At 36.3% G+C, this 17,037-nt stretch overlaps 2 protein-coding genes across 2 annotated transcripts; both read right to left on the bottom strand.

Annotated features, from left to right (window-relative positions):
* Positions 1–9,133: 9,133 nt before the first annotated feature.
* On the bottom strand, positions 9,134–11,155 carry LOC121243598 (protein BREAKING OF ASYMMETRY IN THE STOMATAL LINEAGE). The gene is made up of 4 exons (XM_041141729.1): positions 10,670–11,155; positions 10,101–10,471; positions 9,496–9,665; positions 9,134–9,410 (listed from the first exon to the last, which is right to left on the bottom strand). Exons 1-4 carry the CDS (start codon positions 10,755–10,757, stop codon positions 9,302–9,304), a joined length of 738 nt encoding a protein of 245 aa, XP_040997663.1. The 5' UTR covers positions 10,758–11,155; the 3' UTR covers positions 9,134–9,301.
* Positions 11,156–11,326: 171 nt separating this feature from the next.
* Positions 11,327–12,123, bottom strand: LOC121243599 (dirigent protein 22-like). The gene has a single exon (XM_041141730.1). The coding sequence runs from the start codon at positions 11,976–11,978 to the stop codon at positions 11,415–11,417; it is 564 nt and encodes a 187-aa protein (XP_040997664.1). The 5' UTR covers positions 11,979–12,123; the 3' UTR covers positions 11,327–11,414.
* Between the last annotated feature and the right edge of the window lie 4,914 nt (positions 12,124–17,037).

Raw genomic sequence — 17,037 nt, 5'->3', positions numbered from 1 at the left:
GCCAAGTAAAAAGAGTCGTACCACGTCTGTGCAGTCCTCTACAGGCCATGGAGACAATGCTAGAGAGTTGGGGACCTTTTCCCAACACGGGAGCACGTCCTGCCCGTCCACGCGTTCATCCTTGACCTCTTCTTGAAGGGGAGGAGTGTGGTGGGGCACCACAACCCGCCCTCACTTGAAGACGTCCAAATCCTCATGGAGCCTGCAAAGGCAGATTATGTGGCCGCTGCAGGTGTCAGACGGTCTGCCTCAGGCTCACAGGCAGCTTCCGTATGCTCCCAAGCACCAGCTTCCATCTTGCCGAGCGGTTTAGGCCTGCCTACTGGGCTAGATGGTGATGACCAAGAGCTCGACTTGGCCTTCTTTGCAACAATTTTGGACAAAACATCAAAGGCCTTGATTGATGTAGGTGTGTCCTTTGAGCTTGTGGAAAAGGTCCTTTAGGCTAGAGTTCCTGTCGAATATTGGGAGGGTTAGGGGAGGGCAATTGCCCTTCCTTCCCTCCTGTCCATCATCTCTGTGGAGGAAACCGCATCTTTCAATTTTGGTGTTGGGGATCCAGTACATGTCGAGTGGGAGGCTACTCTGGACATGGAGGAGGCCCTCTCGGCCTTCCCTTAAAGCTGCTTCGAGGGAGAGGTTCATCCAGGGAGGGGCGGTAGTTCGCAGCAGGTGCCACGGAGGGACCATTGAGCGATTAGGCTGCGACAGTAACTATGGGGGCGCTTAGTCAAGCAAGTCGCCACAACAATTGTGGTGGGCTCTCCGATCTCGGGGAAGAAGGCACCCAGGAGGATGGTAGGGTGAAAAATACTTTTTAAAGTTCTAAACTTATGTTCGAATAGGAACTAGTCCTATGTGTTCCTTTCACGTTGAAATAGTTGTCCCTTTAAACAACTCTAAGATATATATATATATATTTTTATTTTTTGCTTAAAAATCCTATTTTTCGGAAAACTAGCAAACAAATATTGGGCATATGTGCAAGTAGAGGAGCATGACCTTTGTAAGATATTTTGCATGATGAGGGGCCTTGTATCCAATTTTGTGGTCTACACAATGAGGCAAGAATTGTAGGCAGCGGACCAATATTGGTGCGGCCGAGAGGCATTGATTTTGATTGACAATTACTCACTCATAAAGAGTTTTGGCACATGGTAGTGGTCCTTTGATATTGAAGATCCTCGTCACGGCAGTTTTCCTTCTACGCCTGTGGCTTTGGGACCAAATTTCACATGCCCTAATTTCTCAGTGGGAGAACTATGTTTCAATTCCCCACCTTAGTACTAAATTGTTAAAAAAGTCAAGTTCTTTTTAACTTTAAGTAAACAATTTACAACCGAGATAAAACATTATGAACCCTGTATAAGCATTTAATGTTGAGTTCATCTCTCTCTCTCTCTCTATATTGGACTGTCCAATTTGGTTGGATAATGGAAGATGTTGGATATAAAATGAATTAGCGTTTAGCCCATTAAAAGCCTATTTCTAGGAATAAAAAGAATATATAAGATAAGGAAGATATAAAGTTAAAAGTAGTTGAATAACATATTAAAGATGAAAACGAGGATAAGACAAGTAATACTTAGCTACTCTAAAAGATGAAAGATACCTCCATAAAAAGAGAGAATCTCTACAAATATATGGACATGGACATATATTCAACCTGTGGGTCTCTCTCTCTCTCTCCCTCACGCACAGGAAAGCTTCTTATTCAATCTCCTTTCAATCATATTTTCTCTATTGTCCTAAGAGTTATGTGAGGCTATGGAAGAATGTACAATTATCAAATATAATAGATTTTACTTCCAAACAATCCATAGATATTGACCATTATGCCGAACAATGTAAATATTTTAATATTTCTTTCTATTTACACTTTATTTGTTTTATTTATTATTTATTTTAGGAATGAGCATCCGACCACCGTATTAACGCCCAAGTCATTATCGTGGACTATTCAATCTTATTGATAGGCTCCAATACTGTTAGAAAAATCCATCAACAAAAGAGGTTCTCAATATTGACGAGTGATAAAAAACTGGGGACCAAATTGATGGATAATAAAGTAGATGGAAAAATATTAGAATGAAAAAATGTTGAGATAATGTTAGAATAATAAATAAATGTATGGTTATGAAGAAGTAGAAGACAGAAAGGGCTCACCATTAGGCACCCTCCCTGTGACCACCCTAACCCTCACAAGGCATGTGTCCGTGGAAACTTCGTCTAAGAGGACCGAAGTAGGTCTGGTGCCCGGATTAGTGTCTATGGAAGGCGGCCAATACCTACCAAAAACAACCTTAAAGCGGCCATGATTGTTGGAATGGGTCGGAAGAGAAAGGTGTTGGGCAAGCAATAGGTATGCAAAATTGCAAATAGCTACTTCGAAAGGCCCAGTTCTTGTACTCCTCATCACTTTGTACTTGAACTTCTTTCGGCCTGTGACGGAAATTCATAACCCCTCGGCTGGTTTAGACAGTTAGGTATGCTTGGGATATGAGATGAGATATAAAATTTTTATATCATCTCATCTTATCATTATAAATTTTTTAAATTTTTACATAAAATATAATAAATAATTCAAATTTTTTAAATTTTAAAATAATAATAATATTTTAAACTTTCATCTAAAATAAAAAATTTTCATCTAAAAATAATTTTAGTAGTTTCAACTCAAGATGAGATGTTAGATAGAGAATGAGAATGAAAGAATATTGTAAACCAAAGAATGAAATAATACAATTCATTCACTATCTAACGTCTCATCTTGAGCTGTAAACCAAATAATATTGTAAATAGTGATGAAATTGTTTGAATTAAGATATTCTACTAAGTTTTGAAAAATGATAGAGAAAAAGTTGAATAAAAATATTATAAAGTTAAATTTGAATTTAGATATAATTTCTATTTTTAAATTTGAAAAAATTGTATTTTTTCAAATACATAAAAGTAAAGCTTATGTATAAATATAAATAAACCTAAAACTACTTTCAATCACAAAATAAATTTAACAAAATTGCTAACTAATAAAACTTATCTATAAATATAGCTCGATAAAAACGGCCCTTTTTGCCAATTTTGAAGTCCAAAAATAAAGAACGCTGCCACTATATCGCCGCCTAGCATTTATCACTGGGCATATCCCTAGTGTAAATTACATTTTTTTCTTTTAAATATTTCTTAAACATCTTTAAATATTAAAAAAATATATCAATACACTAATAGTAACTTTCTTAACTATTAATTAAAAAAATTAAAAAATAAAATAAAATACATAAGTAGTCAAAAAGAGAGAGCAAAACCATGGGGCATAATATCATTTTCCAAAAATAAAATACAAATTTTTGAAATCTTAAATATATAAAACTAAGCTTATCTCTGAATATAAATAAATCTAAAACTAATTCCAATCCCTAAATAAACTTAATAAAATTGCTAACTAATAATTCTAAAATGTTACAAAGTATTCTAAAAGTATTACACATTAATTCATAACAATTACAAGTTAATCTTACAATATTACAAATAGTTTGAATAACTTAAGAATAACAATGTTACTGAAGGGAGATAAAATATCCTAGGCCCAAATAACTAAGGACAGCCCATCAAAGGGCTTATACCGGAAGATAAAAGAAGAGAGAGAAAGAAGGGATAAATAGGAGACAAGAAAAAAGAAAGTGTCTGAGAGAAAAGAAAGAAGGGACGGAAAACAAGAAAAAAAAATGAGAAATGAGGGAAATCAAGTTAGGCACGCTAATAAGGAGTGGAATAAAGCTGTTATTCCTCACTACTCCCAAGGCAGGGATAAAAAAGGATTAGACTAGACGAGAAATGTGACTTCGGCTTCTCCTTCTTTAGCTTCTTCAACCTCATGATATAAGCTCCAGCGAGAATATCTCCTCTAGGAACTAGATCTCCGAGTCTCATTGTGTAGCGAGAAAGAAAGGCTATGAGAGATTGTAAAGTACTCATGTTATAGTAGATTTTTCCTCCCCAGATGCTCGTGGATGTAGGCATTATGCGGAACTATGTAAATCTGTGTGTCTCACTCTCATTTATTTTTCTTGCATTTATTTTCTATTCATCATTATGGATCTATGCACCGACACTGTACAACCACATTGGACCATTGTTAGGGGCTCCAAACCACATTGATTGAGGCTCGAATAGTCATAGCGGGCTGGGAATAACGCTTTGGCGGGAGGAGGCCTCCTATCAAAGTTGAGCTCTGCACTTGCACCTTACATGATCTAATCCATCTCCTGCCAAAGTCGAGCTCCGGGCTCTCACCTTAAGCGGTCGAGCCCATCTCCTGCCAAAGTCGAGCTCTGCACTCACACCTTAAGTGGTCGAGTGAACCTCCCGAAATTTGTTTCTTTAATGGATTTATACAGACTATTTCTATTGCATATTTTATCTTATAGATTCTCAAAGTCTTATTTTGAAGCAAATCAATATCGAGAATCGCGGGCAACTAAAGGGAGATAAAATATCCCAAACCCAAATAACCAATCCCAACCCATCAAAAGGCCTCCACTAGAAGACAAAAGAAGAGATAGAAAGAAGAGACAAGATGGGATAAAGGAAAAGAAAGTGTCAGCGGTAAAAAAAGGAAGGGACAGAAAAGTAGAGAAAAAAAAGGAATGAAGGAAAGCAAGTCAGGCCCGCCAACAAGGAGTGGAATAAAACTGTCATCCCTTACCACTCCCAAGGTAAGGATAAAAAGGGATCAGACTGGACGAGAATGTAGACTTCTTTGACTTCGATTGCTTTTTCTTCAGACTTTTCAACCTCATAACAAAAGCTCCAACGAGAATATCTCCTCGAACAAATAGATCACCAACTCCTATTATATAGTAAGAAATGAGAGGCTATGAGAGACTGTAAAATACTCATGTTATAGTGGATTTCCCCTCCCCAGACTTCCATGGAAATAAGCATTATGCCAAACAACGTAAATCTGTGTTTCTCCCTCTCATTTATTTTCTCTGCATTTATTTTTCATTCTTCGCATGGATGTACGCACTGACGCCATACAGCCACACCAGACAACTACTAGGGGCTCCTGGCCTCATCAATCGAGTCCTGAATCGTCATAGCGGGCTAGGAATGACTATTTCTCTCCTCTAGCCTGTTGTGCGATTTGTTTGGGTATTAACAATTACAATACATAAAAAAAGGAAATAAAGATAACAAAATAACAAACCCATTTGATGCACTTAGCCCTTCCAACTCCAAGCGTTCCATAAAATCCTAAAAAAATGGATAAAAATGAGGATATGATGTCTCAAAAAGAAAATAACTTCAATTATGAAAAAATAACAACATAAGTACAAACTAGAAATAAATTAACAGACCAATGGTGTATCAAACTATCAATGTGCGACTGAAGTAGATTCAGATGGAGCCTTTCTTTTGAAGCTTGTCCAAATCAAAATTAAGTTTATCAAATAAATATAAAACAATCTATATAAGCAAGGAATGAATTAAGAGCAATTTACCGCTTCTAGTGTGAGCAACACCTTTCTCATAACTATTCGCAAAGTTCACCACCTCTCAAACTTTAATTGGCTTGCCTTTAATCCAATTCTGAGTGCTAATCAAAACCACCACAGTGCTAGCGGACTTTGAGGTTGCATTAAAAATAAAGTGGGCAAAGTATTGCTGGCTATCTCTCTAAGGATAGGATCCTTGACTGCATTTACCTTTCACAAACCTTATATATCAAATTCCTCCAATTACCAACCTAAAATATCAGGATTCTGCCGGTTATCTCTTGGACTGAGACCCCAATCTAGTTTAAATTTTCAATTTGAAAACCCAATCAACCGTGGAGTTTCAAATTGAAATCCTAAACTAAATTGGAGTCTAGGGCTAAGACTTATGACACAAATCTAATTTAGGGTTTCAATTTCAAACTCCAATCAAGTGTGGGGTTCCAAATTCAAACCCTAAACTAAACTGGGATCTCAAATTGAGGGCCCAATCTAGTTGGGTTTCAATCAGAAACTTCTATCAAATTGAAACCCTAATCAAGCATTAGGGTTACAATCAAAAGACCCAATTTATATTTGGTTTTCAATCTGAAACCCAAATATAAATTGGAGTTTTAGATTGTAATCCTAAACTAGATTGACAACATAAATCTAAGTTTCAAATTAGATTTTCTTATCGAAACCCTAATCAGATTTGTGGATGAATCTGAAATAGGGTTTCAAGTTTCATCCCCAAATTAGATTTTTGAAACCCCAACTTCATTCCATCATACAAAATCAACTTCACAAAATCACAACACTAACTAATCCCACCCTCCATTCAAAACAATCCCAACCTCCACCAAAATTAGAAAATTGCATCCAAAACACTCAAAGTTCCATTGAGATACTCACTTGGTCGGTCTAGTCGATGTTTTTTGGTCTGGACCAAAATCCTCACACCCTATTAGCAACGCACATGTGATCAGGGCTAACACTGCACCCATCAAGGAGACAAAAGGCTGCCCTCACACATGAATGCAGGATTAGCCTAGCTCTAGAAGTAGTTGATCAAATCTACCACACCTTTACAAAGCCAAGTGTTAGCAACATGCATGCAATCGGGGCTAACACTCAAACCCATCAGGGCGACAAAAGGCAACCCATGAGCATGCGGTCGGGGTTAGCCTAGAACTAAAGAGCGATCAAGCTAATCTCATTCTTACTTACTAAATCGAGTGTTAACAACGCACATGAGATTAGGGTTAATACTCACACCCATCCGAGTGATGAATGGCTAACTATGTGTATGCGGTTGGGGTTAGCTTAGCCTAAAGAACTATTGAGCTAATTTCCCACGACCTTGGCAAGAGGTGTTAGCAACGCGCATCTGTTCAAGGCTGACACTGTCACCATAATCAACATTGGTGGGTTGCCCTTGGGAATGGGGGCCTTCAAGCTCCATAACCACCACTTTTAACCTAATAAAAAAGGTTGTCTAAACTAGATAAATATATGTTGTAATTTGAAATTAGCTCGAGCTTGAATATCCTAGTTCAAACTTGGCTTGTCTAAAGAATATTTTAAGCTCAAATTTTATTTTATTTTTGAAAACGAGATTATTTTCGTTTAACTTCTCAAACAAATAGTTTTGATAGAGAAAGTTATAGATAAATTAACTTAGAATTTTTTTAATTTAAAAATATGGATAAAAAATTTTAATACATAAGACAAATACAATAGATAATTCTCTTTTTTGGGTCCAATTATTCAATATATATTGAAGTTAATAACTAGAAAAGCGAAGTAGGAAGCGAAAATTAAAGTTAATCTTTGAGCATATTATACGTGGTATATGGATAAGTCCTACTTCTAGCTATACAATACATTATTTTTAAATAGAAATAGAAATATCTTATAGTAGATGTTGATGCATTTTTCGGTATGGCTGGAGCCCAATGATGCGAATAAACGGCCCACAATAGTAGCTTGGACATTGATACAATACTCTTGCATTCATCCATAGAAGTGAATAATAAATAAAATATAAACAAGAGAGAAAGACACAAATTTACATGGTTCGGTATAAAAGCTTGCGTCCATGAGTGTTTGGCCCTTATATATATTTATGTCCACGGGTTTTTAGATCTCTTTTATATTTACATGTAGCCTTATATATTATGATATTTGTTTTAGTTTGGTATTATGGAAGATAGATGAAGAGACAACTCCTTAGAAAAGGTCATACGATCTATAAATGATACCAAACAAGTGTTGCATATGGAATGGTCCCTAACTTAACATGATAGTTATAAGTCTTTGTACTCTATATCCGCGAGGGCTAACGAGGATGGATAAGAAAGAAGAATAATTTCCGAACTCAAGTGAGAACATTCTATGAAGGCTAGCCAGGGTTTAAGGTAAGTAATCCATTTGCATTTTCACCGCATATATATTCATGTCTAAATTGTTAGTAATTGCTACAACATTCTATTCTTTTTTGAAAATCAGAAAGATTATTAAGATTTGTTTTGTGATAAAATTATGAATTTAAGGACTTGATCTTAGAGAAAATTATTTATTTTTATAGTCTAATATATTGGTTGGGACTTCCCTTAGGTAGTTGATGCATGGTTATTGTGTAAGGGGTGAGCTTGTTGTTCGAACTCTGCGTATGCCCTACTGATTGTAATGTAAACATGGGCAGAGCCCAATTCTTGTGGAAGTTCATGAGACACGAATTTACTTACTGAATTATCCCGAGTCGTGCGACACAGAAGTCCTACATTCTGCACACCACTTAAAAATATGTGATTTTATTTTTTTTATCCTCATATTTCATGAAATAAGGGAGTAAAAGAGTAAAATAACATGTTTTTAAGTGGTGTACATGAGTGTGGAGCTTATGTTTTGAATTTTTCTTTGTAATAGTATGCCTTATGTTTCATTTGTAAAAGAAACAAGTTGATGGTTACAATTATAATTGGCTGATACGAAATTTGAAAGTTTATATATTTATATCAATAGATTTTATGTTTATGTTTCTGTATAAATACAGGATAATATCGATAAATGCATTTAATTTTTCACCGTTTATTTGTTTAATTTTTTTAAAGAAACAATACATATATATATATATATATATGAAATTTTTGTAATATGTAACTTCTTTTATTTGCTTTTATCCTAAGATTCGGACTCGACAAGATTTACGCCTTTTTGGCAACCTCCCGCTCACGTATCACACTATCGTACTCTCCCGTTGTTGATTTTGAAAAATTAAACAAACAACGTTGTCATCAAAAGATCAATATGCGTCTGACTCATGTGCCACTCATACTATGCAATAATAGCCATGTAATTAACTTAAATTCTTTTGGAATGCCTCAAAACAATATAGTTTGGTACAACTTAATTATTAGCTAGGTTGAATGCTTGCGCTTGGGGGTGGGTGCTGGGCTCTAGATTACGTTGATATAATTAAGGACTAATCCCATGGTTTATAAGTTTTGAGTGAATGAATGCCTTATTCTTTGGCTTGGATTGCATGTGGAACTACTTTTAAAATGCATTAATGCCTTATTTGGCTGATGGGGCTGATTGCTATTACAAAGACAGGAAAAACATATCCAAGAATCTGGATAGTACTATCCGAGTGGGATTAATTTCATGTATGTTTTGAAAATCTGAAGAACATTCGTAGTTCTTGGAATAATGAATGATAATCACTAGTTAAATTTCTTCATGTTCAAGCCAGTCCTATACATATATGGGGGGGCCCAGGAAACTTGAGGAAGAACAGAGACAGAAATGTTGCTAGACTTTCAGTTTCTAAAACACTGAAAGCCCACACAACGAGCCTTGTGCTTCCTTAACTGCAGGCCCTCTGATTTTGGCATTTGCACAGGACTACCCATCCACTCCCAACCTAACCTGCATGCATGATTTTTACAAAGTTTACAACAATTTCTAGACATGTTGCTCATTCAATTTCAATTTGTAGTGTTCTTAAACTTACACAGGGAAGGCAAAAGAGCCTGTGCTGCGATCTGATTGATTGGATTCACTTGATTCAACTGAAACCAAGCCACGGTCTTCAACCTGATCCTCCATTAGAGATGATCTCCTTCTGATGCTGTTTCTAGGCGATTCTGTATCCCAATATATGCAGTCTTCTTCTTCATCATCCTATCAATAACCACAACCAAGGACACATTGTTTTAACCACTCATATTTGTGAGAAAAGAGAAGAAAAACATGGTCAAAAGCGGTAAACTCTTCCGAATCTTTTGGTTGTACGAGCTTCTAAAAAGACCTTTTCCCAAAGGGAATTCAACAGAAAAAGGCAGCACTCTTACCTTTTGGTCAGAGATCATACCATCTCCATGATTTGTTGGGCAGATATCATTTCCATCTTTATTATTATTAATCAACTTTCCCCCAACATTACTGCACCTTTCTACCAGTACTATTTTTGCTTCCTCACCATAATTAAGCTGTTTGTCCAAACCCAAAAGAAAATAAAAGCTACCAATCAAAAAGAATTTTTCTTTCTATTTCTCATTCTGCTTTTTCCTGTCTCAGCTTTTAAAGATATAGTAGACAAACAGCACTTTGGCTAACCTTTCGGTTTACAGTTCTGGAACTTCTGGACATGCAGTCAAAGCGGTTGGAAGTTTCTGGCTTTCCATCCTTGACTACGTCGAATGCTCCATCCTCCCTAAAGCAGAAGACTATGTAGTCTTCATCTGAAAAATTTGGCCAGCAAGAGTCGTCAACAGAGCCATTTTCTACTGTAATGTCGTCTTTAGTTTGTGCGGAACTGAGTTTTGATTGTCTCTCTTTGCTACGTCGACTTTTGTGCCGTGACTTCTTTTTGCTACTTTGATTCATGACTCTACTCTGATCAGTACCGGCCTTTGTGTCGAAACCCATGTTTTTTCTTGGCAGTTTTTGAGGTGCAGAAGATCGATATGTATCATTCGATTCATCATCTGGAAACGACACACAGAATATATAAATGCTAGAATATGCTAAAACTTGATGACGGAATTTTCCATTCTGTTGGCGTAAAGCTCATTACCCAGAAAATGGCTTAATTAGCAAGAAAGAAAACTGAGAAGAAAATAAAACAATTAAAAGAAGCATGCAAGAAAAAGAAAAAAGAGAAAGTTGTTATATAATGGCTTTACCTAAAGGAAATCTGCAAGCCAAGAAACAAGATACCCAGTCCCTCACCCTCCATCTGACAAGCTTTGGAATTGTCCATGGTGTGCACATTTTGTATATATCTGCCTCTTTGCGACCCTATTTTTCTCTGCTGAAGTACAGTGTGAGATCATATCATAGAGTGAGAGACAGAGAGGAAATGGGTTGTATGAGAGAGGGAAATCAGGAAATGACCATTTGAATTTGAAAAAAGGACTGCAATGACCAAGGGAGTTACAGTGTTAACGCATGATGAGTAATGAGTCGGTTGTGTTTTCTAAACATGGTTAAAAGGCGAGAATATTGGGGAGTCACAGTTGGCAACTGCCCACAATTTCGTTCTTGATTGTTGCAAATAATAATAGCTCTAAAATCTGATCGATCTTATTATTCTCTAATAAACTGGAAAACACAAGCTGTTTTAATATAAGACTTGCTGAATCGTCAAAGATCTGCGGCTTGATTGACATAATTTCAACCTAACGGGAGTCTGGAATTCAAAACCCGCCTCCCCTAAAAATAAAAAACAAAAAAAGACTTGCTGAACCAAATACAGAAATTATAGCAATTCACATCTTACATGTACTTACATTCATACAACGCATTTCCTCTCTCTCTCTCTCTCACTTCCATTCACCTCTTAAAAGAAATGGACACGTACTTACATTCTAATTGATAATAATTTTAATTAGATATACAAAATTATCGATCAGATTCAACTCTCCATTATTAGCCATAATGATTGTGGGATTTTGGTTTTGTATAAAGTGTCACATTGTATCCAATAATTGCATCCACCTGGTCCAGAGAGTAAGTCCTAGCAAAGCAATATCCACGAGCAAGCCGGAAAATCCCTGTGCCTCCAACAACTGGCATTTCTCTAACCTCGCTCATCACCGGATTCAGGCCAACCACGCTAAACGAGCTGCCGTTGTACGGTCCACTGATGAACACATATGTGAGCGTCATGAGAAGGCTGAACTCTCTGTGCTGTGACGACGAAGCATAGATCCCTTGTGCGCGTCCTATCACGGTTGAATTCGGGTCCGGTGTGACTGTCAGAGGGTTGTCCATAACGGAAACAGACCCAAACGTGGCTGCAATTGGGTCCGAACCTGTGTAGTTGGTCAACCGGCCGGCAACCCGGACGGCAGTCGGGTTCGGGCCGCCGACGATGTCGTGCATGTAGAATTGGATACGGATACGTTTGGGTTTCAAAGCATCTGCGGTGCAGATCAAGGCCATAACCACGAGAGCTGCAATGAGAAGCACATGTTTGGCACGTACAGCCATGGCTTATACTCAAAAGGAAATGGTTTTCGATCTCTTCTTCTGGCACGAGAGATGTATATATAAGAAGTAACTTTGGTGCCGTGCCGTGCCGTGCCGACTGGGCGTTGCGTATAATTTTCCAAGCTGTGGAAAGTCGCGTCTCTGATCACGTCAAACACGCAGAACGCCGACCGTGGAAATTGTGTCGTGCGTTGCAGCATGACTCCAAGCATGTATGATGTATATGTAAGAGAGAAATGATCCATTTGTTTCAAGTTTCCAGGAGTCCATTTGAATCGTCATTCTCAGTTCTCACGAAGTTATGCTATAAAAATTACCTCTTTTAATCTCCTTACATTTTTTAAATAAATGATATCAAAATTGAAGTTTTAATTATTAATCTTAATTCTACACATCACATATTATTAAATAAGTGAATTAATTTATTAAAAAAATTTAATTCACACGTGAGGAGAATATTAAGATATAAAATAAAATAAAAATTCTTCTCATCGATTACTATTCATTACTCTATACTCTATATTCTATAAAAACACACTTACACTTATAAAAAATACATCTACATTCTATGAAAAAATACTATAAATATAAAGTATAAAAATAAATAATAACTAGTACATAAAATTCCTCAAAAATAAATAACCAACAAACCGAAGAATGGAAATGGAACTCCATCATGAGCTAAGAAGAAGGGGCGAAGAATTCGAAGTCAACAACGATAGGTACCTAATTTTTCGTGAAGTATGGGTCATATTTATGGAAAGAATGGGACACGATTGATACCAAGCGTAGGATATTGAAACGCATGTACCAGCTTTGCTAATCCTTTCATACGGGTTTCCTGTAATTGCGCTTTTTTCTTTTTCTTTTTTTTTTAAAAAAATCACATTTATCCTTTTTTAATAAAAATAAAATAAAATAAAATAAAATAAAACCTCTGTATTTCATTATCAAGCTTCAAACAATACAAAATTTATCTCATTCTAGATAATTTACAATGAAATCCGAAACTTCTTCCATTCACACATTTTCTTCTTCTAATCTTAAAGTTTCTTTAGCTAAAATATGAGACACTATATTCTTATCTCTATATGCAAACTGTAAACTCCAATCTGATCTATTTTTTAATACAATTATGATATCTTCAAGTAAAGAACCAAAAAAAGGCAAATTATCCTCGTCACTTTTGACTGCCATTACATCAGCCTTAGCATCCCCTTCGAAAATTGCCTTCTCGATATTAAGAACATTGCACAACTCTAGGGCATTCCAGAGTGCATAACATTTTGCTACTGCTGGATTATGCACATTATGCCTTTGATCACAGATAGCAACCAAAGCCTTTCCTTCCTCGTCTCTGATCATGATTCCCATGTGACCAACTACTCATTTTTATCTCGACTGACCACAAGTCTCGCCTTTGCATTTTAATTCCCGGAGTTATGCTTAATTTAGTTGATGAATTTTTAAATAGAGCCCAGTGTTTTAAAGTCTTCGAAATATTTTAAATGTCCAAAATTATTTTAAGTGGGTTATTTTTAGTATTATTGGACCAACCCTAATTTTCAAGTAAGCCTTTTATATTGTGAAGCCCAAAAAATGATATAGTTTTAGCAAATCATTTTATTTAAATGATTTTAGTTCTTTAAGAGTATTATTGAATATTCATTATTTTATTTTATGTTAAAAACCTATTTATTTAGATGATTTTATTTCTCATAAAAGTATTTAGTAAGCTTCATTATTTATTTTATGATGAAAAGTATTATTTTTGGAACTAAGAATATAAAGTTTGATTTTAAATAAAGTCTCATTTCATTTTCTACCTATTTTACTTAGTTTATTTTCATCCCTTTTAAGTGTTTAAATATCCACCTATACATTAAAACTAGAGACCCCTAAATGAAGGGTTAGGATTAAATCTTCAAGGGAAACCCTAGATCCCTTCATTTTCTCTCTTCTCTCTCTCTCCTCCCCCTCCAGCCGACACTCTCTCCCTAAATCCCTCTCTTTCTTCGGCTCCTCCAGTGCTGCCGTCGCAACCTCGTCGGTGTGACCCCCTCTTCTCCTCGACCACCTCTTCTTCCTCCCCGAGCACCACCATGTTGCTCCCTCTCTCTTTTCCTCCCCTCGGATTCCCATAGATCTGTCGCTGCTTGTAGCTACCGCCTCCACAGCACCATGCCGCAATGCTGCTAGCCCCACCGCCAAAGCTTTCCCCTGCTCCTCCATGCCCAGTCGAGCTCCACCTTCTCTTCCCCTTTCCCTTGTTTTTTTCAAAGTGAGTGTACGAGGCTTGCATATCTTAAGAATGCAAATATAAACTCTCTAAAATGCATGATTTCAAATATAAAAGCATAGAAATTAATTAAAATGAAGTTAGAGAAGATGTAACCATTGAAAATGGCAAACTACATGCTTTTGATGTCATATGTGACTTGGAGCTAGGATATTACACCATTTCTTTTGCTACAATAGACAAAACAAATGTAGGGCACATTTCGATGTCATACACATCCTCTACACAGTCAAAAGCAACTTTGGCAAGTTGATGAGCTGCCATGTTTGCCTCTCTATACGCATGCATTACTATCCAGGTTGCAAAAGAATTCAAGATTTTTCGGGCATCTCCTATAAGGCAGCCTCCCAATCTCCAGTTCAAGGCCATATTTTGTAGGAGATCCACAGCTTATTTCAGATCCCCCTCTAAACATATCTAGTGCAAGCCTAGTTCCTTGCAGAAAACAATTGCTAGCAGCAATCCATAAGCTTTAGCATCGAAAGGGCTGCACCTGAAGGACTTGGTAGCACGAAGGGTGCCCATTACTTGGCCAAAGTGATCTCTAATAAGGAGTCCGATCCCAATTTTGCTCTCCCCAAGTTTTAAAGCCGCGTCCCAATTGACTTAAACTAGTTCTTCTCAAGTTTGGACCACTTGTGAGTTATTGCTGGAGGCTTGACACTTGTTGCCCGTGTATCTTTGAGATGTAACAATGAAAGAACTTTCTAAGATGTACACATGATAGTGTTTGTAATAACCCGCTAGAAATTTACTGGTGAAATTTCTATTGACTTTAGAAACCTCGTAAAAACACCATAAGTTTTTACGAATCGACCAATCCCACAGGTCTTAGTCTGTCAACATAATCAGTGTTATCACTTACTATGATGCTAGAAATATGAGTATAATTATTTGAAGTAGTTAGAAGTGTCAGAATATGTTTTGGTCTATGCCATTAGACTCAGTTGATTACTTAGGATTTTATGACGCAATAGCCAATTTTCATAATTCTAGATGAAATGCCTATTCGAAATTGTGAAATTATTTTTAGGGGCACTTCGGGGTTGAATTTTGGTAAATGATTTTCACGATTGGTTAATATGAATATTTAGAACTTTTCAATAATAATTTTATTATGCTTTTTTTTGGAGTGAATAGTAACCTCAATAAACACACCCAGTGCACTATTTTCAAAATCACAGTGCGGAATATCCAAATTAGATTAGAGAAGTTTTATTTGAACACTTGGCAAGATCTTAGACACACATAGTAAATAATATTAGACACTTGGCAGAAAAATGAACCATTTGTTAGATTTGTGAAGAAAATCAAGGTGTGAGATCATGCCACCTAAGCAAAGCTTTATTTCATATGATCAATCAATTCTGCCAGACCAAAGAGGGTTTCAATCCTAGCGAAACCCTAAATGGTTGGAATCCAATTGAAATCCCAAAAGTTTGGTTGAAATCAAAATCCTAAAAGGTTTCCCAAACCCTAAAGTTGGTCTCCAAACCCTTTTTAATCCGATTTCTAGCATTGTGTTTAATTACTTGATTAAACTACTTTCGCATACTATTAATTAATCAAATCCTTGTTATGACATCATTATCCAACCTTTTAAACATTAGAAATTTGATTGGACCAAGAAAAATTGGATTTGGGCCTGATAGCATCTCAAACCCTAACCAAACCCCCTTTAAACCCCAAATTGAAGCCCACTTGGTTGAGACCCACCAAGGCACATGAATTTGGCCACCTTGCAAAACTTCTTGAAGAAGTTTCCTCCCCCACATGGCAGAATATCCACTACCATTGGCTGCACCCATTAGTGGCTTAATATGAAGGAGAAGTCCACTTCATCAACCTCCATCTCTCACAGCTGCTGCAAGCAGTCCACTGCCCTAATTACTCTCCACTTTAGGTCACATAGCCAACTCCAATCACAGGTCTTTCAAGCCCATAACTTCCCTCTCCAGGAGTCTAAAGTCATGCAAGACACACTTCTCTCCTTTTTATCTCTTCTTCCCCCCGTTCTTAGAGAGTAACCCGAAAGAGCTCTCTCGGGCAGATTTCTGGATCTTTTTGCGTGGCTATTTTCAACCCTTTGTAAGTATTTTCTATTGATGACTTCTTCATAAAAGTTGTTCGTCTTTGAGTTTAGTATTGGTAGATATCTTATTAGTCTCATTCCATGCTAATTAGTTAGTAAAAAGTATTTTTAACCATGGAAAGGTCATTTTGGGCATGAAACTGGAGAGTATGTTATCTTTTGGAAGTTTTGACCAAGCTAATGGAGAATTTTATGGAGTGTTTTTAGCATAGGTTTATGAATTTTATTTGAGGTTTTATTGCATGACTAAATTTTTTGATGATAGATTTCCTTATATTTAGAAACTTGAAAACTAAAAGTGGAAAAACAGTTTTTGTTTTGTGAAAGTTTGAATATTTCGTGGTTTAATCTTATTCCAAAGGCTTTGATATTTTTATATGATGATCCTAAACCTCTTATATACATGTTAGGATATTTTTTTGAAGATATTTAATATTAGTTTTAAAGATATGATTTTCTATGCAAGAAGATCTCGGTTAGGCCTAAGATTTGACTTTTTTGGGTTAGATCCATGTTTTATTGAATTTTAGCCATGTGATTTTAAGTTTGATGGTTGGATCTTCTTTAGGACACAATTTTAAACCATGAGATGTTTTAGTTTGAAGCTCACACGTCTTTAAGCCATGGATCAAGAGATTAATCAAAGTTAGTTAAGAAAAAAGTTTCTA

This window comes from Juglans microcarpa x Juglans regia, chromosome 8D (assembly GCF_004785595.1).
Source record: "Juglans microcarpa x Juglans regia isolate MS1-56 chromosome 8D, Jm3101_v1.0, whole genome shotgun sequence".
Taxonomy (NCBI): Eukaryota; Viridiplantae; Streptophyta; class Magnoliopsida; order Fagales; family Juglandaceae; genus Juglans; species Juglans microcarpa x Juglans regia.
The sequence above is the reverse complement of the archived record's forward strand: the minus strand, read 5'-3'. Positions and strand labels throughout refer to the sequence as shown.